Source organism: Aythya ferina (genome assembly GCF_964211825.1).
Source record: "Aythya ferina genome assembly, chromosome: 2".
Taxonomy (NCBI): domain Eukaryota; kingdom Metazoa; phylum Chordata; class Aves; order Anseriformes; family Anatidae; genus Aythya; species Aythya ferina.
This window is the reverse complement of record NC_140297.1, coordinates 48,426,467-48,445,335: the sequence shown is the minus strand read 5'-3', so window position 1 is coordinate 48,445,335 and position 18,869 is coordinate 48,426,467. Positions and strand designations below refer to the sequence as shown.

The 18,869-nt window shown below is 36.1% G+C and overlaps 1 protein-coding gene across 4 annotated transcripts in view; it reads left to right on the top strand.

The window, feature by feature from the left end:
* The window catches only part of ATP9B (ATPase phospholipid transporting 9B (putative)), a 164,771-nt gene that overhangs the window by 44,947 nt on the left and 100,955 nt on the right, over window positions 1-18,869 (top strand). For all 4 annotated transcript variants that reach the window (XM_084508982.1, XM_084508980.1, XM_084508979.1 and 1 more), the window contains one exon: window positions 6,014-6,065. In XM_084508982.1, coding sequence (XP_084365108.1) covers window positions 6,014-6,065 — 52 coding nt within the window. The remainder of the gene's footprint in view (window positions 1-6,013; window positions 6,066-18,869) is intronic.

The following is an 18,869-nucleotide window of genomic DNA, read 5'->3' as shown; positions in this document are numbered from 1 at the left end:
CTTGTTGAATCTTGCTAGAATTTCGAAAACTAGGATTACTTTTGTGTTGTATGAGGTAGATCATTAGCATCTATTTGAGCATTATTTACAGGAGATTACAGACCATATGTTGTGAGTACCTGAAGTTTGTAATGAAAAAGTAGTGGATACAGTTCCTTTTGATGAAGATTTTTCTTGGGTATCTCAGTACGATGCATATAGTTAGTTATTTGAATGTTGCATTTCATCCACAAGCTCTCTCCTGCACCATCACAGCTTTTTTTTTTTTTTTTTTCAATTTTGCTTCTGGCCTAACTGTGGGTGTCTGCAAACTAATGAAATTAAATGTTTTCTGGTTCTGTTTAGAAGTGTATTTTGTTGGAGTAAGCACTTCTCAATTTCAGAGTATGACTCTTAAGCCAAAGAACCAGTCAGGAGTGAAATGTTCAATTGCTCAGTCTAATGGCAAAGGAACAAGTTAACATTGTATTTGACTGGAAGATGCATCAGCAGCATTTCTGCAGTGAAATTAATGACTCATTTGAGCTGAAGATCCATATGTTAACTAGTAACTGCATCACAAATACTAACAACTTAAATGAGAAGCTTTTCTGTACCTGAGCTTTGAATATCCTCTCATTTTTGTAGGACTGATCAATTTCAAATCAGCTCTAAGTAACTGCTGTGTTAGAACAGGTTAGCTTTGAGTAATATGTCTTTAATTTCAAATGAAAATTTCATAAGGTGTTAATATTAGGTCAGGAAAAGGCCTGAAAAGTTTAAAATAGTATTAGTTGTTAAATGCTAAAAGACATTTGCATATGTTAGCTGCAAAACATTCCCCTCTCTCTTGCTTCAAACAGGCATGCTGCTTTCTAGTTGTTTAATCTCTTGGGCTTGAGTTAAAATAATTTATTTACCTTTTTCTATGGATGCAGAGGTGCACATGGTTTTCTTTAAGATAATTGAAGGGCTGACTTGGTGAGTTAAGATATTGTTATAGTGCTATTGTAGCTTTTTGACTGGAGCACTTTTTGAGGATGTGAAGAGGGCATAACACAATAATAATACTAACACATTTAATAGTAACACATATAATAGTTTTTTTAAAACGTGAAACAGTAAAGCTTTGTTTTAATACTTTGAGAGCTTCTCTTGGATAGCAGTAAAGGAACACACAACTTCTTTTAATCTCAAGTGTGAAGTGAAATTAAACCAGCTTTTGTAAAGATTGTGACTATTAACATGTAGTGTTGCAGGGCATGCAGATGCAAGAAAACAACTGTGAAGTGCCTCTTTGATTTCTAACACAGAAGCAAGCAGGAATGTTTTAGTGCATGAAAAAAAAAAGTATACATGGTTTTTAACAGTATGTATGGAGAAGAAAGAACAATAAACCTAAAACTGTGGATCTGGAGCCGATGGGCAGTCTTAGGAGAATTGGAAGACTGTGAGGGAACTGCAAAAGTTTGTTAATAAAGATTTCATGATAATAACGTGATGATAACATGATAAAAATGAAGCCCAGCAACTGGAGAAGCACTTAGTTTATGCTGACTTTTGTCTTATCATAGCTAGATCTGTAGAAAAGAAGTCAGCAGCAATGACAAACTGGAAGAGAAATGGAAACGCTCCTTCGTCAGAGCTCAGATTCAGCTCAGACTTATGAAAACATAGTATTCTAGTAATTTTTATGACTTTTATATCCAGATTTCCCTGCATATCAATAAATATTTCTAGCTTCATCTGAATGGTAGTTGAGATTACATAGGTTTCTGAATGTTCAAAGTTATATGTGTTCTTGTTTTAACTTGTTTCACTTTGATAAATATGACATGAGAGGGTAAACGTGATTGACATTTGTTGCTGTTTTCTGTGACAATATATAACAGAACTTAATTTTCTCAATAATGAGGTGTTAAAAATTTTTGCTGCACACTTGCCATCTCTTTTTGGATAGTCAGTCTTTTATAGTGACTAAATATCAGGTACTCTATCCTTTCAGGGAGATCTTTGCTCTACAGTGTCGGCAGTAATAGTGACTTGTTTTTTAACTAGAAATCATGTAGTACCTTTCTGCCTACTTCCAAAATATTGAAAACCTGATGGAAAAGGGTATGCCAGTCTTAAGTACTGTTTGTTTTTTTTTTTTTCTCACAGAGAAGGTAAAGACAATACAGTATCTAGCCTTCCCTGTATGCAAGAGTAAATTCAAATATGAATGCATAAAAGGTTTATGCATTAAACCTTAATGCATAAAAGTTTTCACTGTCACAGGTAAGAAAAACTAAGAGAGAACCCATTAAAAAGATATAAAATCAAGGTATGTGTTTTCTATTAAAATTAAAAAATGATCATGTAACTAATTGGATTCTGCCCAGTTTTGTCAGGTATAAAGACTTGATTCTTGAAAAACTCACCTTGTACCTACTCTTCAATGTACTGAATATGAGAGATTCTTCATTGCAGCTGGTAATGATAGTAAAAAAAAAATCATTCTAATTATTAGAACTTCTACTTAAATCTGTATTGGATTGTTAGTTAGACTATTATGCGAAATTTATTGTCAGACTTTTGCAAATTTTTAGGGATGTTGGTCAAGTTTTTTAGCTTGTTTACAAGTAATTAGAAGTTTGTAGGCATGAAGCTAGTAATCTGAAACTTGTGCGACAGATTTGTCAGAGCTGGTAGGGAAGTTGCAAAAATGTATAGTTAATCTATATGAAGACATACCGATGCCTGTATGCCTGGTCTATTGTTACTGTCATTTAAGGAAATCTTTAATTTTGAGTTTACATTTCATTTGTCCCTTCCTTTTTTTTTAATTATTATTATTATTTTTCTTTTGCCTAATATGCACACAGGATATATTATTAAGGTTGACATTCGTCTTCCTTTTTTCCCCAAATCTGAATATGAAACATTAATCCTGATTGAATCTGGGCTCATAATGGATAATTAATTTCACTACTTTTTAATTTAATGTTGTAAGGCAAAATTTTAAAAATGCTATGCCAATGCTACGGTTGTGGGTAAGCAGCATCTTCAAGTTGAATACTGTTGATATACAGACAAGAACATACATTTTTAGCTGTTTGTACTTTAATAAATGAATGGGAATTGCTGCAACTGATTAAGTATTGATTTATAAAAGTGCATAATTTCAAGGTATGAGTAGAGATTTTTTACCATCCATGTAGAGTTTTTAGAGAAACCAGAAAATGCATCTATTTTCTAAAATTTCCAGACTTACTTGGTTTTCAAACTTCTTGTTTATGTGAGATAGTGGGACTGGTCATTGCTTCTGTTTCCTGACTTGCCATTTTCATAGCTCATCTATACTGAACTATACTGAATCAATAGAGAATACAGCTGTAGTTTCCAATTGCGCTTCTGAACCAGAAACCTTGAAAGCTGAACCTATATAATAAAATCTGCAGTTGACTGACATTTATTCAGATCATGCTATTCTAAATGGCACTGTTGTGATTGCATGGTGCTTTCAGGAATGTTTCTTCGTAGTAATTGAAAACTTCACCTAGTGTTAGAACATGTATAGTATCGAGGATGTTTCATGGTCAGGAATGATATTGTTATGAGTGGGACTTCTCAAGAACTGAGGCAAATGTTACTGTATGGCATTATGTATGGTAAAAAACATCAGCTGCTTCAGTGTTTGTGTCCCAAACTCTCTGTCACATAAAGCTGTGTTTAATTTTCTTGATCTTGATTAATTTTCTTAATTTTTGAACTTGTTTACTGGGGGGGGGGAAGAGATGGAGACTGCTATGGATTGATTTACTTTAAAAAAAAAAAAAAAAAAGTTCCTGACACTCAGTAATGAGGGGGACGTGATGCCTTTGAAAAGAGTAAAAAAGGTGGAAGGTTAAAAATGAGAAACTACATGCCTGATTTCAAATCCAAGAATACTCAAAATGCTGACTTCCTTGTGCTTTAGAGTAGTGTTGTCAGTCCTACATCTTTACCTTTAAGGACACTTGACTCAAAACCAAATGAACTAAAATACTCCTCTGTGTTTGTGTTGATTCCTCTAAGAGGTTTTTGAATGTGAACTAATGCTGTTTTCCAGACTGTTGTTTAGATTCCTGTTGGGATAAGTACGTTAGAGCTGCTACATGCTGCATGTACTTGTGTTGCATGTAAAGATCATTTTTGAACCAATTATATTTTTCTGTGATAGAACTTTTGTGGGATATTACATTTATCTTCTGTGTTGATGCAGTGAATCAATATATTACTGTGACTAGGATTACTCTTAAATTTACAGACCGGATTCTGTGCACCACATTGATGACTTGAGGTGTTTCACTGTTTAATGTCTTGAAGTTTTCAGGATAGTATGACTGCTTACTATCTGAAACCTACCGTCACTGCTTTTCTTCTCTATAAAATAACTAAGTAGTTTTCTATACCTTGCAGTTTATGGAGAAAATAAAGCTACAATTGAATTACCACTGTATTAGTTTTGCAGTTTGATTACAATTATTCCCCATTTCACACTTCACTTACAAAGTTTTGAAATGTGTATATACTGAATCTCTTAATTTTTTATGTTGAGTAAATTCAGTCAGGTTTTTTAAGACTGAAATCCATGAAGTTCATGTATGCCATATGATTGATGGGTTTTGTCAGCTACATTTATTTTCATTTCCACTCTCACTTCAAACAGACAGTTGAGCTCTTCAGAAGTAAAAGATGAGCCTTAGCTGTAAAGTGGCTTTCAAGGCAATATCAAACAATAATGCCTTGAACATGAAAACCTGAAATTTATTCTCCAGTGGAAGTGCTCTTTGAAAAATATTGTTCTTAGTGAAACTTAGTGAATTATACCCTCTTAATAAGTAATCTGAAATGAATTTTAAGAAATACATTTTAGCATTAAACTAATAGTCACTGCTAATAATACACTGAGATTTCTTAATTAGTTAAGTGCAGTCTGGAAACGAAAAGCAAATGAATCCTTGTGTTTAGCTTCCGGATTGAACAGGATGACATGTGGCACACGAGGCATAAGCTATGATAGAAGAAACTGCATTTCATTACTATCAATCTTTTCTCATTGCCATTTCCAGTGTTCACTCCAGTTCCTGTCAGCTTAGCCTGTCACTTTTCTTTTCTAATCCTGTATATCTTTCAAGTTTTGACATGTTGGTTATTTTCACTCCCCTGGTTTTCCATTCTTATGTCCCATAGTGGCAATGTGTATCTGGTGCTGGTATATGCTTTCTTCACAAGTGATGGGAGAGCTACATTTTTAGACAGCAGATAGCATGTGTGGGGGATGGCAGTATTGTCCAATTTTGTTTAATTTGCAAAAGTATAGATTGAACTTCTTATAATCAGCAAAAAGTTGGAAACATGATTAGATACAGCGAATTACATACTTGAAAGGGAAATAGCAGAATAAGCCTGCAGCTGTAGCTGACCTGACATGCTGGTACTGAGAAAGAAATTCTATTTTTCTCTTTGTAATGGAGAGGTTTATAAACATGTAAAAATGGAAAATGTTGTTCCATGCCTTGCTGTTTCCCCTGTGTACATTTGAGTGCGTTGAGAGGGAGACAAGAGGATGCAAGGGAATATTTGGTATATACAATGATTACAACTTAAATGATGAGATGAATGTTTTAAATTTCACTGTTGTTTTCTTTATCTCTGCTGAATGTCAGGATTTTACTCAGTAAAATATTATTTTTAATATTTCTGTAAGATATTTATATGCTCAAACTACTCTTTTCAGTCATGAAAATGTAAGACTTGGAGGTCTGCAGGTATCTATGATTCATTTACAATGAACATCTGAAAGGATTAGCTGTTGTTTGCTTATTGTATAATTTTTTGAAAATATTGATTTCTGAATTGCAAACGCTGAATGCAAAGTGCTTTGATAAATCCTATTTTAATTGAGTTTCAATCCAAGAGTGACCTTTTGGTGACAGATCTTACTGGACGTTCGATTAGAATTCACTTTTTTTCCTACTTACGAAAAAATATACCTTTTTTTCCCTCTCAGAATCAACGAATCCCATCTGACATGGTGTTTCTCAGAACATCGGAAAAAACTGGTATGTTTTGATAATTCTAATTGGTTACATGATAACTTTGTTGTTGCAGTAATATTTTAGATTGTGCATTGTGGTCAAATAAATTGATGGCAGGACATCTGTCTTCATCATGTTAATGGGAGGGTGTCCATATCTGAGAAAAAGAGTAAGCTTGGACTCTAAAATGGGAAATCTTACTGTGAACATGAGACCTATATAAATATGTTCTTCTACATAGATTACTTTTATGAATTGATGTAACAAAACTTAAAGGTAATATTAAGACTACTCTAGTATATCTAGGAGACTGTTTAATATGACTTCACAGTATTTTTAAATTATTTGTCTAATCATTATCTTGCAAAATATTAGATGTTACTTGATTATATTTAAGTTATTAAATTGAAAAAAAATGAAATCTTGTCTTATTAATGTAATTAAGATGATTAAAAATATATATTAAAATGACCTAAAACATGTTTTAGGATAACTAAATATTTTACTTCAGAAATAATACTGTCTCTTTGGGCTGTCCCATCCTGGCCGCAATCCCTACACCCCTTGAACACTTTCTCTGAGAGAGAGGAAGAAAAGTACTTCTCATAATTCTATTTCTCCTCACATGCTGGTAGTGGAGTACTCAATATTTGGGAAACAAATATCTCCTTTATAGGAAACCTATAAAATAAATCTGCTTTGGTAAAAGTTTGGAAATGACAGTTGAACAGCCCCCATATAAGTCAAATGAGTTTCCCTTCTTTGTATTATTACTACTACTCAGATCATGAATTGCTGCGTAATGTTTTTCCACAGCACTAAATTTCACAAAGTTAATAGCTGTGATATTCATAAACCCTATATTAGGAGTACTTTGATATTTTACTGTGGCATTGGAGTTCTATCAGACATGTTTCAGACAAAAAGTTAAATTTGCGGAGGTCATTTGCAAGCGAAAACAAATACTTGAGTAGCCTATAGAACACTATTGGAGCTACGAATTTGCTAAAAGAAGAATAAATTACAGTATTGTTACTGTCTTAGTAATGACTTTGAAATGCTGGTTAGGTGCACTAGATAACCTGTAACTGGTCTGGACTGACTGTTTCATAGTTGTCTGTATATAATCTCAATCTCGTTTAACTACTTTCTGGTTCAGGGTGTGTTGACTTTTCTTTTTATTCTGTTCCACAGTATCATAATTTAATAATATATGTAACGCTTCTGACAACTCAAAGCTCTTGGATCCAGCATGATTATAAAAGGATTGATGATGTTCCCTTTTGGGCTGCTTGCAGTGTTATCCCTTAGTTCTTATCCAAAAACTATTTCATCTGAAATTACACTTGCTAGAAAAGTTGTAAGAAAAATTATACCTCTATAGAAGAATTACTTTGAACTAAATAACTTGCTTGCAATGCATAAGCGGTAGAAGGTGTGTTGACGCTTTTCCTACTGTGTACTAGACATGTAGTATTAGTTATTAGATATCTAGGCATTTGGAAACAATTGTCATCCTGTCCAGTATGTAGCAGTGGTAATATCTTCAAATGATGGGTGTGCAGTAGAAATATGCAGAGAATTCATTATACAATATTCTGTAGTGTTTGCTGTTGCAGGAACATCAAATACTGTTCATCTGCAGAGAGCTAGCTTGCTGTCCTTAATTAGGATCCTTGCAGCGGTTTATATTAGAAGTGTTGTTACTGTTGGAATAAATGAACAAGAACAAAACAAAACAGCTGCTTAGCTTACAGTGGTGGAAGTTCTTCAATTTCATATTTTGCATATCTACAGTGTAGCATTTTTACCTCCTTGTTAATTCTTAAGTTCCTGGATTATGTTATGAGAGGTTTTAAGACATTGTGTTGTATGCTTTCCCATTAGTACTAATAGTTGAAGGATGAGGCATAGGTGTGCTTGTCATTGGTCAATGTAGACCAGAAATGCATCTGCATAGGACGGCTCTGTAACTTTATTGAAATATATATGAAGAGTAAATCAAGGATCACAGTTAATATAAGTAGAACTATCTCTTTGGCAAGGTACAGATGGGGAAAAAGGGAATGTGAATCCCTGTGTCAGAAACATGGGGAGAAAAAACATTTTTTGAAGGTAAGATAGTTCAAGTTACGTCAGTATTCAGTGTTTAGGTTTACTTCAGTCAGCTTTCTTTGAATGTCTTAATTAAGATTTTCCAGTAATTTGCAATCTAGAAAATAAAACTACCTATTTTAAAAGTTCATTATGTAAGATTGGCATGTCCCTAAATAAAAATATTAAATAATAAAAAAAAAAATGCTTGTGAACACTTTGAAGGAGTTGTGTAACTACTAGGTAAAAGTTCATTATACTGTAAAATGAACAAAGAGCAAATTCAGTGAAATCTGCCCAGAATTCTGATATAAATTATTTCATGTGCACTTCTACTATACATGGAATGTGATTTTTAGCACTGAAAATTCACTTTGTGTAAACATGCAACAGGTGGACTAGTTATATTCATGTTGTACTCTTAAAAAGAAAAAAAAAGCAACACTGAACTTCAAACATATGGCAATAATTGTTTTTTGACTAAAGAGCGAACACTTACATCTGTAATTGCTTTTTCTTCGATGTTGTGGTTTTGACTGATTTATGGCTTAATTTATAGGCAACACTTTAAATACTTTGTAAAGCACATTAGTTTTTGCATGGTTTTATGTTCTATATGTAATTTTATTTTATCTTCCATGCAATAAAACAGTTTAACTATAATTTGTTACCATAAATCTATAAAGAGTAAAGCAAAGAGTTTGAACTAATTTTAAAATCCACCTCACTTCCATGTTTTCCCATTTCAGTATTTACACCACATATTAATGTTGTCTGCAGCACTTCAGTATCTTATTTCTTCAGTCAGAAAAGAAGCAATTTGATTTATAATTTGGTAGTTTATGAAGTTCAGCCTAAAACAGTTAAGCCTCCTTTTCACCCATGTGTGGTGCCATGGAAGAAATGAGGCAATGCTATGTGCTTGTTTTCCTCCCATCCTCTCTTTCCCCAAATGCACTTTTAGGAATACAGATTTTTTAGGATTCTTTCTACTCTACTCTCTTCTACTCTCTGATTGGCTTTTTAGTTTGTTTCCTATTCATTTTTGACTTCCTGATCAGTTGATATTTCTGTGTGAAAGGAGACAGCTAGATGGCTGAGTTTAGAGTTAAGATTACTTTGGGTAATCTTGGGTTATCAATTATTATTAATTATTAATACTTATTAAGTAATATTAATTACTTTGGGGTGTGGGAGGGCAAACCTCTGTCTTGAATGTTTCGCTACTGTCAGGCTCCCCATATAACAAACTTCTACAAGGTCTTTGTTAACTTCAAGAAAAAAAAACTAGGGAAAAAAAAAAAAAAGGAGAAAAAGGAGAGTAAAACCTTGGAATATCTTTATTTGAAAGGGGGTGTGGGGTGGAAGATTTTGGCAGAATCTCATGATTTCCACTCATATACATCAGAGATGATAAGTAATTTGGGAGATTTGTCCTGTTTATCAACTCTTCACAAGATTAAAGGTAAATGTTCATGCTGATCTTGCTACAAAAAGGTGGTTTAAAGGTTATTTTCATTGGATGTTGTACTGGGTCTGGCTGGAATGTTAACTTTCCCGGCAGCAGCCCATTCAGTGCCGTACTCTGTACTTGTAGCTGGAACAGCAGTGTTATCACACCAGTGTTGTGTCTACTGCTGAGCAGCAGTGGCACAGCATTGGGCCTTTCTCTAACCCTCCTAGGGGGTGGGCAAAAAAGTGAGGAGAGAAACATCACTAGGGCAGCTGACCTAAACCAATCAAAGGGATATTCCATACCATGTGGTGTCACACTCAGCAATAAAAGGTGGAAACAGGAAGAAGAGGGGAGGGGTGGGCTCTCGTTGAGAAGACGTCGGTCCTCCTCTCGAACACCGGCTGCGTGCGTTGAGGCCTTGCTTCAAGGACGTGGTCAATCATCGCTCATTTGTGGGAAGTAGAGAGTAATTTCTTTCCTCTGCACTTCCATATAGCTTTCATTTATTTTGTTTGTTTGTTTTCCTCCCTTTTTCCCCTTTCCCTTTTATTTCCCCTTAGTTAAATTGTTTAGTTCATGGTAGTCTTTATTTAATTATTATAATTATTTCCCTTTAATTAAATTATCCTTATCTCAACCCGTGAGTTGTTCTTTGCTTTACTTCTCCCCCTCCTTATCTAAAGGAGGGGGAGTGAGAGAGCGGTTGTGGGGTTTAGCTGCCCAGCATGGTAAAACCACCACAGATGTACAAGTAGGCATCATGCCAAAAACAACTGACTACCTTAGCAGAAAGCTGTTAAGCAAATGTAGCCAAGATCAGTGTTATGTCAACAGAGTTTCCTTAACTAAAATTAAGCTAAGCCCTAGTGGCCCCTAACACAGAATTTTCAGATTCTTTTTTTTTTAAATAGCTTGGTATGCTCTCTACATTTGCATATATGCAGGTGCAATTACAAAAGCTAGATGGAGCATTCCAGACATCATTGTGTAACTTTCTGATTGTCCACAGGAACTGCTGACTGAAACAGGTGTTGATGACTTCAGCATTATGGGAATAATATGTTTCTATGCATGTTACATGTTTCTATACATGTCTCTAATAGAGACAATTTTCAAAGATAAATTATTTTCTGAGCTCAAATACCTGTTCTCAAACTTCCTTCTATATGTGCCTTCTATAAGCACATACGTGCCTTGGTTCAGTGACCAGACTCAGATACAGGTCAGGTATTAATTATATTAACACACAGAGGTGTTGTAACATGAACTGAACCTGGTCATTCTTGAAAACCTGGTGCATGCATTTATAAGACCTGGTATCCGTAGTATTAGTGCTCTCTTAGCTCTCTTAGCTTTCAGTTGTGAAATCACAAGAGTTTGTTGGTTTCAACCATAACTTGGTTGAAATTGGCCACAAATTAAAGGTTCCTGTGAGAAAGGTGACCTGGCAGTACAATAGTATTGTACATGGGAATGGTTATTTTCTAAAGCTATTGCAGCTAAAAGAAACAGTAGATGACTGCCTCTTGGTATATGACATGCTTCATAGACTCTAGGACTAGGAAGAATTGTGTCTTCTGTACTACTGCTAACTAATTGGCTGTGACCAGACTTATCATAACATTGTTATTCTACTGTTTTTCATTTGTAGCTTTTCAGGAGGATAAGAACTGATTAATTTTAGTTTAGCCCTTTTCTTTTTCCCAAGGTCCTTCTTGTTGCATGGATAATGCTTTGTGATACTATGAAAAGGAAAGCTGGGTTTTCTCTTCAGTCTTTCCTGGTAGAAGCTGAATTTCTATAGGGTAAAATAGAATTTTTTTTTACTGGTCTACTTCAACTTTCCTGACTATGGTATTTGAACCCCGTAAATCTTTTTGCACAGTTAGCATTTTTGCGAGACACTTGATTCTATATAGAGCAAAAGCCAATGCTTCTGCAAAAAACAGTTTTCCCAAATGTTGAAGTACTGAGATAGTTATTGAGGTATTCCTCCTCCAACAAAATTGGAGTTGTAAAAAATGTAAAGGCAGAAGTCTACTAAAATATGGTCCACAGATGAATTTTAATGCATCAACTTCTATACACTCAGCAACTATGACGTTGGCAAAAAATGTTTTTGTGTTTGGTTTTTATTTGCTTGTGCTGCTAGAAGAAATACTCTGGAGAACAACTCCCACTGGCTGCTCAGTTTCACTGGTCACAGATAGCACTACAGTAACTGTAGGATTTTTGTATTTCAAGGTTCATCTGTTCACCTAGTGAAAATAATTGGTTGCTCTTTGTTGGTCTCATGTCTCTCAGAAACCTCATTACTTGCTTTTGCACTGCAAATAGGTTCAACATAACACTGAATTCATCACATAAATTTCACTGTTCAGTGTGTCAGGGACCTGACAGGCTTAAGAAGTGGGCCCGCATGAAACTCATGGAGTTCAATAAGGCCAAGCGTAAGGTGCTGCACCAACTCAGTTGGGGCGAAGAGAGGACTCCGGGAAGACCTTATTGCAGCCTTTTGATACTTAAAGGGGGCTTATAAGAAAGATGGAGAGAGACTTTTTACAGTGGCCTGTACTGATAGGACAGGGTAATGGTTTTAAACTGAAGAGGGTAGAAGTAATTTAGATGAAAGGAAGGAATTCTTCACTATGAGGGTGGTGAGACACCACAACAGGTTACCCAAAGAACTTGTGGATACCCCATCCCTGGAATTGTTCAAGGCCAGGCTGGATGGGGCTTTGGACGATCTGGTCTAGTGGAAGGTGTCCCTCCCAATGGTAGGGTGTCTGGACTAGATTAATTTTAAAGGTTCCCTCGAACCCAAACCACTCAATGACGAGTAAAACCCAATGAGCAATGACCAAATAGCACAAACTTGGTAGCTGAAGGCCAAGGATTCTAGACTTCATACAGTCTGATCTGATCTTTTCATACATTTTCTTGCTGAAATGTAACTTCAAAATAACCTAATTTTCTAAGCATATGATCATCCACAAATAGTCATCAGAAGATTGTTTTGTATGTTTCTAAGTTCAATATATAGGCCTAGACATTCCAAAATAATGCATGTCTACTACTATAGCTGTGCAATGGAAGCAATAGGGAAATAGGAAATAATTTACAAATTCTTGCAAACAAATTCCTCTGATTGTGAAGAACCTTCCTGTAAAGATAATGTCAGTTACATGATTGTAGTACCTTGTATTTTTCTGAGCAGCATTACACTGGTTTGGTCTTACCTATGTGAGTATTTTAGGAGATATATTCCTCATATCAGAGATGAGTTTCTTGGATTTCACTTACAAAACTCCTTAACACTGCTATATTTACTAAATTTTACAACAAAAGAGGGGCAGTGGCATGGTTCTCTATATTAGAGTGTGTTTCAATGTTGTAGAGCTCAGGGTGATAAGGTTGGGTCCTTATGGGTAAGGATCAGGGAAAGGCCAACAAGGTGAACATCCTGGTGGGGTCAGAAGTTGGATGGAAACCAGGATGAAGAGATGGACAAGGCATTCTACAAGCAGCTTGTAGAATTTCTACAAGCAACTTCTACAAGAAGTTGCACAATTGCCAGCACTTGTTCTTATGGGTGGCTTCGACTTCCCTGAGACATGCTGGAAATACAATACAGCCCAGAGGAAGCAGTCTAGGAGGTTTCTGGAGTATGTGGAATACAGCTTCTTGACTCAGCTGGTTAGTGAGCCTACTGGAGGGGTGCCCTGCTAGACTTGCTGTCCACAAACAGATAAGGACTGCGTAGGTCTGTAGTGAGCACTGCTAAGCTTTGCAAATGTAAAAGTGTAATCTCACAAGCAGGACATCCTGTAAAACAATTCTGTTGACTCTGTCTGTACCCCCTGTATGTGCCATAATGGCTCTCATCCTAGCAATTAAGCTTCTCAAACATGTGATGACCTCAGATAACCCTCTAAGTGGTGACTGCACCATGGGAAAGAGTATCACTATTTCCTGTATCTCTCTCAGGGGGTTCAACTGCAAAGATGCAGAGCAATTGTAGTAAAGAGGATCCTCATCTTTCTCCTTAGACAGTAGTGGCATTGGTCCTGAAGGCTAGCTGATTGCTGTCCTTGGCAGTACACTGACAACTACATCCTTGGTGACGTATGAGGGCAGTGGCAAACATTGGCTTCAAAATTCCAGAAGTTCCCAGACACCTTGTTGTAAATTGATGCTGTTATGCCCCTGTGAAATGAATGTTGTAGCTCATTATCTAGCTCCTGAAATGCCTTTAATGTACAGAAAAAATGCCACGTTACAAAGATATAGGTAATGTATATAAACTTGATTGTGGTGTTTTTTCTGTTACTACCATCATTTGCTCAACATCAAGATCTGGAGGACAAGATCTGGGGGTGTTTAAGGAAAGGGTAGATGTAGTACTTAGGGACATGATCTAGTGGCTGATATTGGTGGTAGAGGAACAATTGGACTAGATGATTTTGGAGGTCTTTTCCAGCCTTAATGATTTTATGATTCAATGAAAAAGACCATATAACTTGTATTGAAATTTCTACTTAAGTAATTTTAGGATTTTTTTTTTTTTACTTGTAACTATTTTATCAATGATGGCATGAGTAAAATGAAAATAAAGAACAGGAAAATCATTTTTATTTTGAGGCTTCCGTAGCTCTTCATTTTTGCAAATGTAGTTGCCTCAAACATAGGTCATTTTCAATCTCCTTGTAAAACCACCTACTGCAGAATAATAAAGCTTAAAAGTGTTGCATTTATCACACATTCTGACATTTTCTATTATGTTTAGAAAACATATGCTATAAAACTTACCTGCCTGTGAATTAAAATGCTTTGAAAAATGTATTGCTATAAAGAATGATAAATGATTGGAGTTAAATTTTGCACATACAGCCAGATAAAAGTTTATCTTCAGGGCATGAGTATCTGCCAACATCCTGTCCAAACTACTTTAATGTGTTTCTGTACTTAAGTTCCTATTCCCCTTTTTACATTTGATTTAATGCAGGCTTGAAATGTTTGGTATCTACTTTAAGCCACTGAGTAATGCTAGAAGATATGAATATACCTAACACTGATGGTTTTTATGAGGTAGAAACGTTAAGCTGCTAATCCTATTATGCTATATGTATTATTGATGTAAAAATTACACAGTAAAATGTTATTAGAAGATAAAATGTATTTCATTGCCTAATTATTTTCTGTGCATACTTGGATGTCTTGCACAGTGCATATGTTGCATTAGGTTTGCATTAAAATAGTAACAAGGAAATACTTCACTGTAAATTTATACAATAACTAAAAAGGGTTGAAAAAAAGTTTCTGGTATGTATCGAAGAGCTTGTATATTGTGTTGGTCGTAAATCTGCCTGTTCTCACACAAAATCACACAGTGATTTTGGGGCATTTGGCAGCTTGGGTGGAGCAGCGGTCTGGATATCTTGAAATCCGAAGCGAGTGTTCACTGCAGTTTACATGGCTTGCATTTTTTAATTGTATGTGAGCTATATGAACTGCACTGAAATACAGCAGCTCTATTGTTTTGTAATATATATGGTTTTGTTCACATTTAAAATGGCACAGGTAGATGTGAAAATTGTATGCTAACTTCTGAAAATGTGATAATGTTACCTGAAAGCAAGTTAGCTGATGTAACTTCTAATAAGGGAGACCACAATAAAAAAAAGAAAAAAAAAAGAAAAAAAAAGTTACTGGCGTCTGTTTAAAGTGTGTGTGGTTTTTTTTTTTTGTTTTTGTTTTTTTGGTTGTTTTTTGTTTTTGTTTTTTCAAAGTCACTACATGAATAGTACAAAAGAATGTTTTAAGTTCGGGATCTGTAGTAAAGTTCCAGTCAGACTCAGCATGTTGTCAGCAGCTCTGTGTGTGCAGTAACTTTTCTGAGGTTTCAGTGCATTACCATTCAATGGACCTCTTAACCTACTTCTTGGTAGGGACCAGAGAATGAAGTGAAGACCAGATGAACATGTTGGAAATGGGCTTCTAATGCCAGGTTGTCCATTTGTAGAACAGTAGAGGAAGACTAGCTTAGCACTTTGTTCATCTTTGAGGTTGTGGTGGTTTTAATCAGGTGGGCAGCTGAGCTCCAATACAATCACGCTCTCACTCTCCCTCCTCAAAGGGAAAAGGGGAGAAAATGCGATGGAAAGGGCTCAAGGGTTGAGATAAGGACAGGGAGGTCACTTAATAATTATTGTGAGAGGCAAAACAAACGTGGTGTAGGGAGATTAGAGAAATTTATTACCTATAACTAACAAGCTAGAGCAGTAAGAAACTAAAAACCAAACTAAAACCACCTTCCTCCCCCTCCCATCCACCCTCTTCCACCTCCTCCCGCCAAGTGGCACAGGGGAACGGGAACGGGGGCTGCGGTCAGTCCCCAGCATTTCATCTCCGCTGCTTCTTCACGGTCACTCTCTACCCCTGCTCCCTGTGGGGTTCCTCCCATGGGATGCCATCCTTCCTGAAGTGTGGGCTGCCTACAGGCAGCAGCTCTTCAAGCACTGCTCCCACACAGCTCCATACCATGGGGTTCATCCATCCCCCAGGAGCAAACTGCTCCAGCACGGGTCCCCCACGGGTGGGCGGCAGCTCCCCCCAGACCCCTGCTCCTGTGTGGGCTCCTCTCCACGGGCTGCAGCTCCCCCCAGACCCCCGCTCCTGCAGGGGCTCTCCATAGGCCGCAGCCTCCTCCAGGCCACATCCACCTGCTCCACTGGGGGCTCCTCCATGGGCTGCAGCGTGGAGATCTGCTCCATGTGGGACCCATGGGCTGCAGGGGGACAGCCTGCTCCACCAGGGGCCTCTCCACAGGCCGCAGAGGAACTTCTTTCTCCCCATTTTCTTATACTAGAAAAGTTTTGCCCTTTGCAGAGCAGCAGAAAAAATGAAATTCATGCATGCTCTTGAGTAATTCTTAAAGGTCTGTCTTTAAACACCTTTGCAACTCTAGTTGGAAAATCATTGCACATTTATCTGAATTTTGTCATTTTTTAGCAAGCTTTTTTTAATGTATTCCTTTAGTTTGGAATATTGGAGGCTTATACTATGTGATGAAGGTAGTTTGTTTCATCATCATGCAGTACTGTTTTCACTAATGCTTACAACTTTCACAAGTTTGGTTCAAGAATTCCCTGCTTAGAAACAGTTTATTGTATGATTTCCATGAAGTATCTGTTTAAGAATCATGTCATGCATTATGAATTTATAAAAATACTGAAACTTTCTTTTAGATATTTTTCTCTTCTTCACTGAAAGCTCTGCTCTGCAACCTGTTAAAATTATCTTGATGATTCTTTGAAATTAATGGAAAATATATCTTGGTGATCCTTATCTGTATTATGAAAAAGGAATTTCTGCATAAACTGTAAAGTTCAGATTATTAGGTGTAATGAGGAATGACCTTGCAGTAATTTTAGTAGTTCCACTACATTTAGAAATGATCCTCATACCAATCTTAACGTATTCATAAGGAAAGCATAACTTGGAAATGTAGTCAGTTTCTAATTTTCATATGGGGCTTGAGGTGTGGTTGGCTGAAGTTGGGATGGAAGCATGTGTAAGTCTAGCATCTCTTCAGTGGTAGAGACCCTGAGAGCCTGCTTTCCAAGTAGTACACAGGTGAGTAGGGCTCTCCATACAAGTGCTAAAGCCAATGTTTCCACACTGTCATTGCTCTTGGTATGTATGGAGGGTAAATGCAAATTAGGTCATGTTTAACTGTTTCAGTTACAGTTTTGATTGCAGATGTCCTTGTAGCTTTACAAACTTTCTTTTGTCAAGCAAAAAGGAACTGGGGAAAAAAAAAAAAGGGAGTTGTGTGCTTCTTGCTGTAGGGAAGTCCAGTGGTCAATCTTCATGGGTGGGTTTGTTGCTTCTTTCTAGGCTCCTGTTTGGTAAAGCACGTTATCATCTTTCGTAATAAGAGTTTTTTGCTGTTGTTGTTTGTTTGCTTGTATGCCTGTTGTAATCTGATGGCTTTATCCGCATCACCGTTGACTTTTATGTGTTTGTGTATGATGAGGTACTAAGGCTTTATTTTTGCTCCTCCTCATTTAGTACTGGTGTGTACTTCAAGCTGATTACTTCTGCTAAATCTGGGAGACTAAATGCACTTTTAATGGATTCTTATATATTTGGCCATACACTTTTCTCCATATCTTTTTGTTTGTGAGCTCTGCTTTCCTTGGGAGAGAAAATGAACCTTAAATAATGTAAAAGAAATATCCTTTAAGATGTATATACATATATATATTTTTGTATTATCAGTCTTTAGAAGTAGTTAAGTGTTAGGAATGTTGATAGAGTACTGCTGTCCAGTCAAAGCTCTGAAATTAGGAAACTAGTTTATTCAGTATTCTTAATATATGCATTGAACCTTATAAGGCTTATGGCATCAGTGTTAATGTGTGCTTTGCGTTGGGATCAGAAAATTACTTGATTAATTTTTCTGCTGGAAGTTAAGACAAAAATACAAGAAGGGCTAGTTAAAATATCCTAATTTCATTTCTGTTATTATAGGCAGCAATGTAATGATTGTTCCTTGCAGTGTGAAAACATAATTATATGTGAAACATAATTCTAACATACGTACTTAAGCATGACTAATGTTCATGGTGCTAGCAAAATTGGTTTAAAAATTAATGAGCAAAACTGAAAATATTCTCAATTCTCTGGATATAGGGATAGATCCCCATATAAGTTACTCCGGTTCTAAATGTCAAAAAAAAAAAAAATTATAATAGTAGACAAAACAAGTGCAGAAAAAGGGAGTGGTGTCAGTGAAAAATATTCCTGTGATTGTATAAGAGCTGTCAGTAGAGCCATACTTGGCATATCTGCCAAGTATGGTACTGATTTTTCTACGATTATGAAGTGGTATTCTGGCCTCCTTTGATTTTTTTTGATCTGGAAAGTGAAGCAAGATCTTGTTCAGCCTTATAAGCATTCTGTATGTCAGAGTTTGAGACTTATTACTGTTTAATTTTTTTTTTACAAGATATAAAATTGCACATTCCTGGTAAAGGTACAAATAATACAGATTACCTTTATTTTCTGTTCACTGAGTTTCTGCAAAAGGGGATTATTAGTATACATCAGAAAAACAGTGGAGCAAAGTAGTATATGAAAACCTTTTAAAAGGAAGGGTGAATTAATTAATGCTTTTGAGTATCCACATGTATATCTTAGTCATCTAAATCAGTTGCATTAAAATTTGAGAATGTGAACGTGAATGTAGATGCTTTTTTTCCCACTTGGGACAT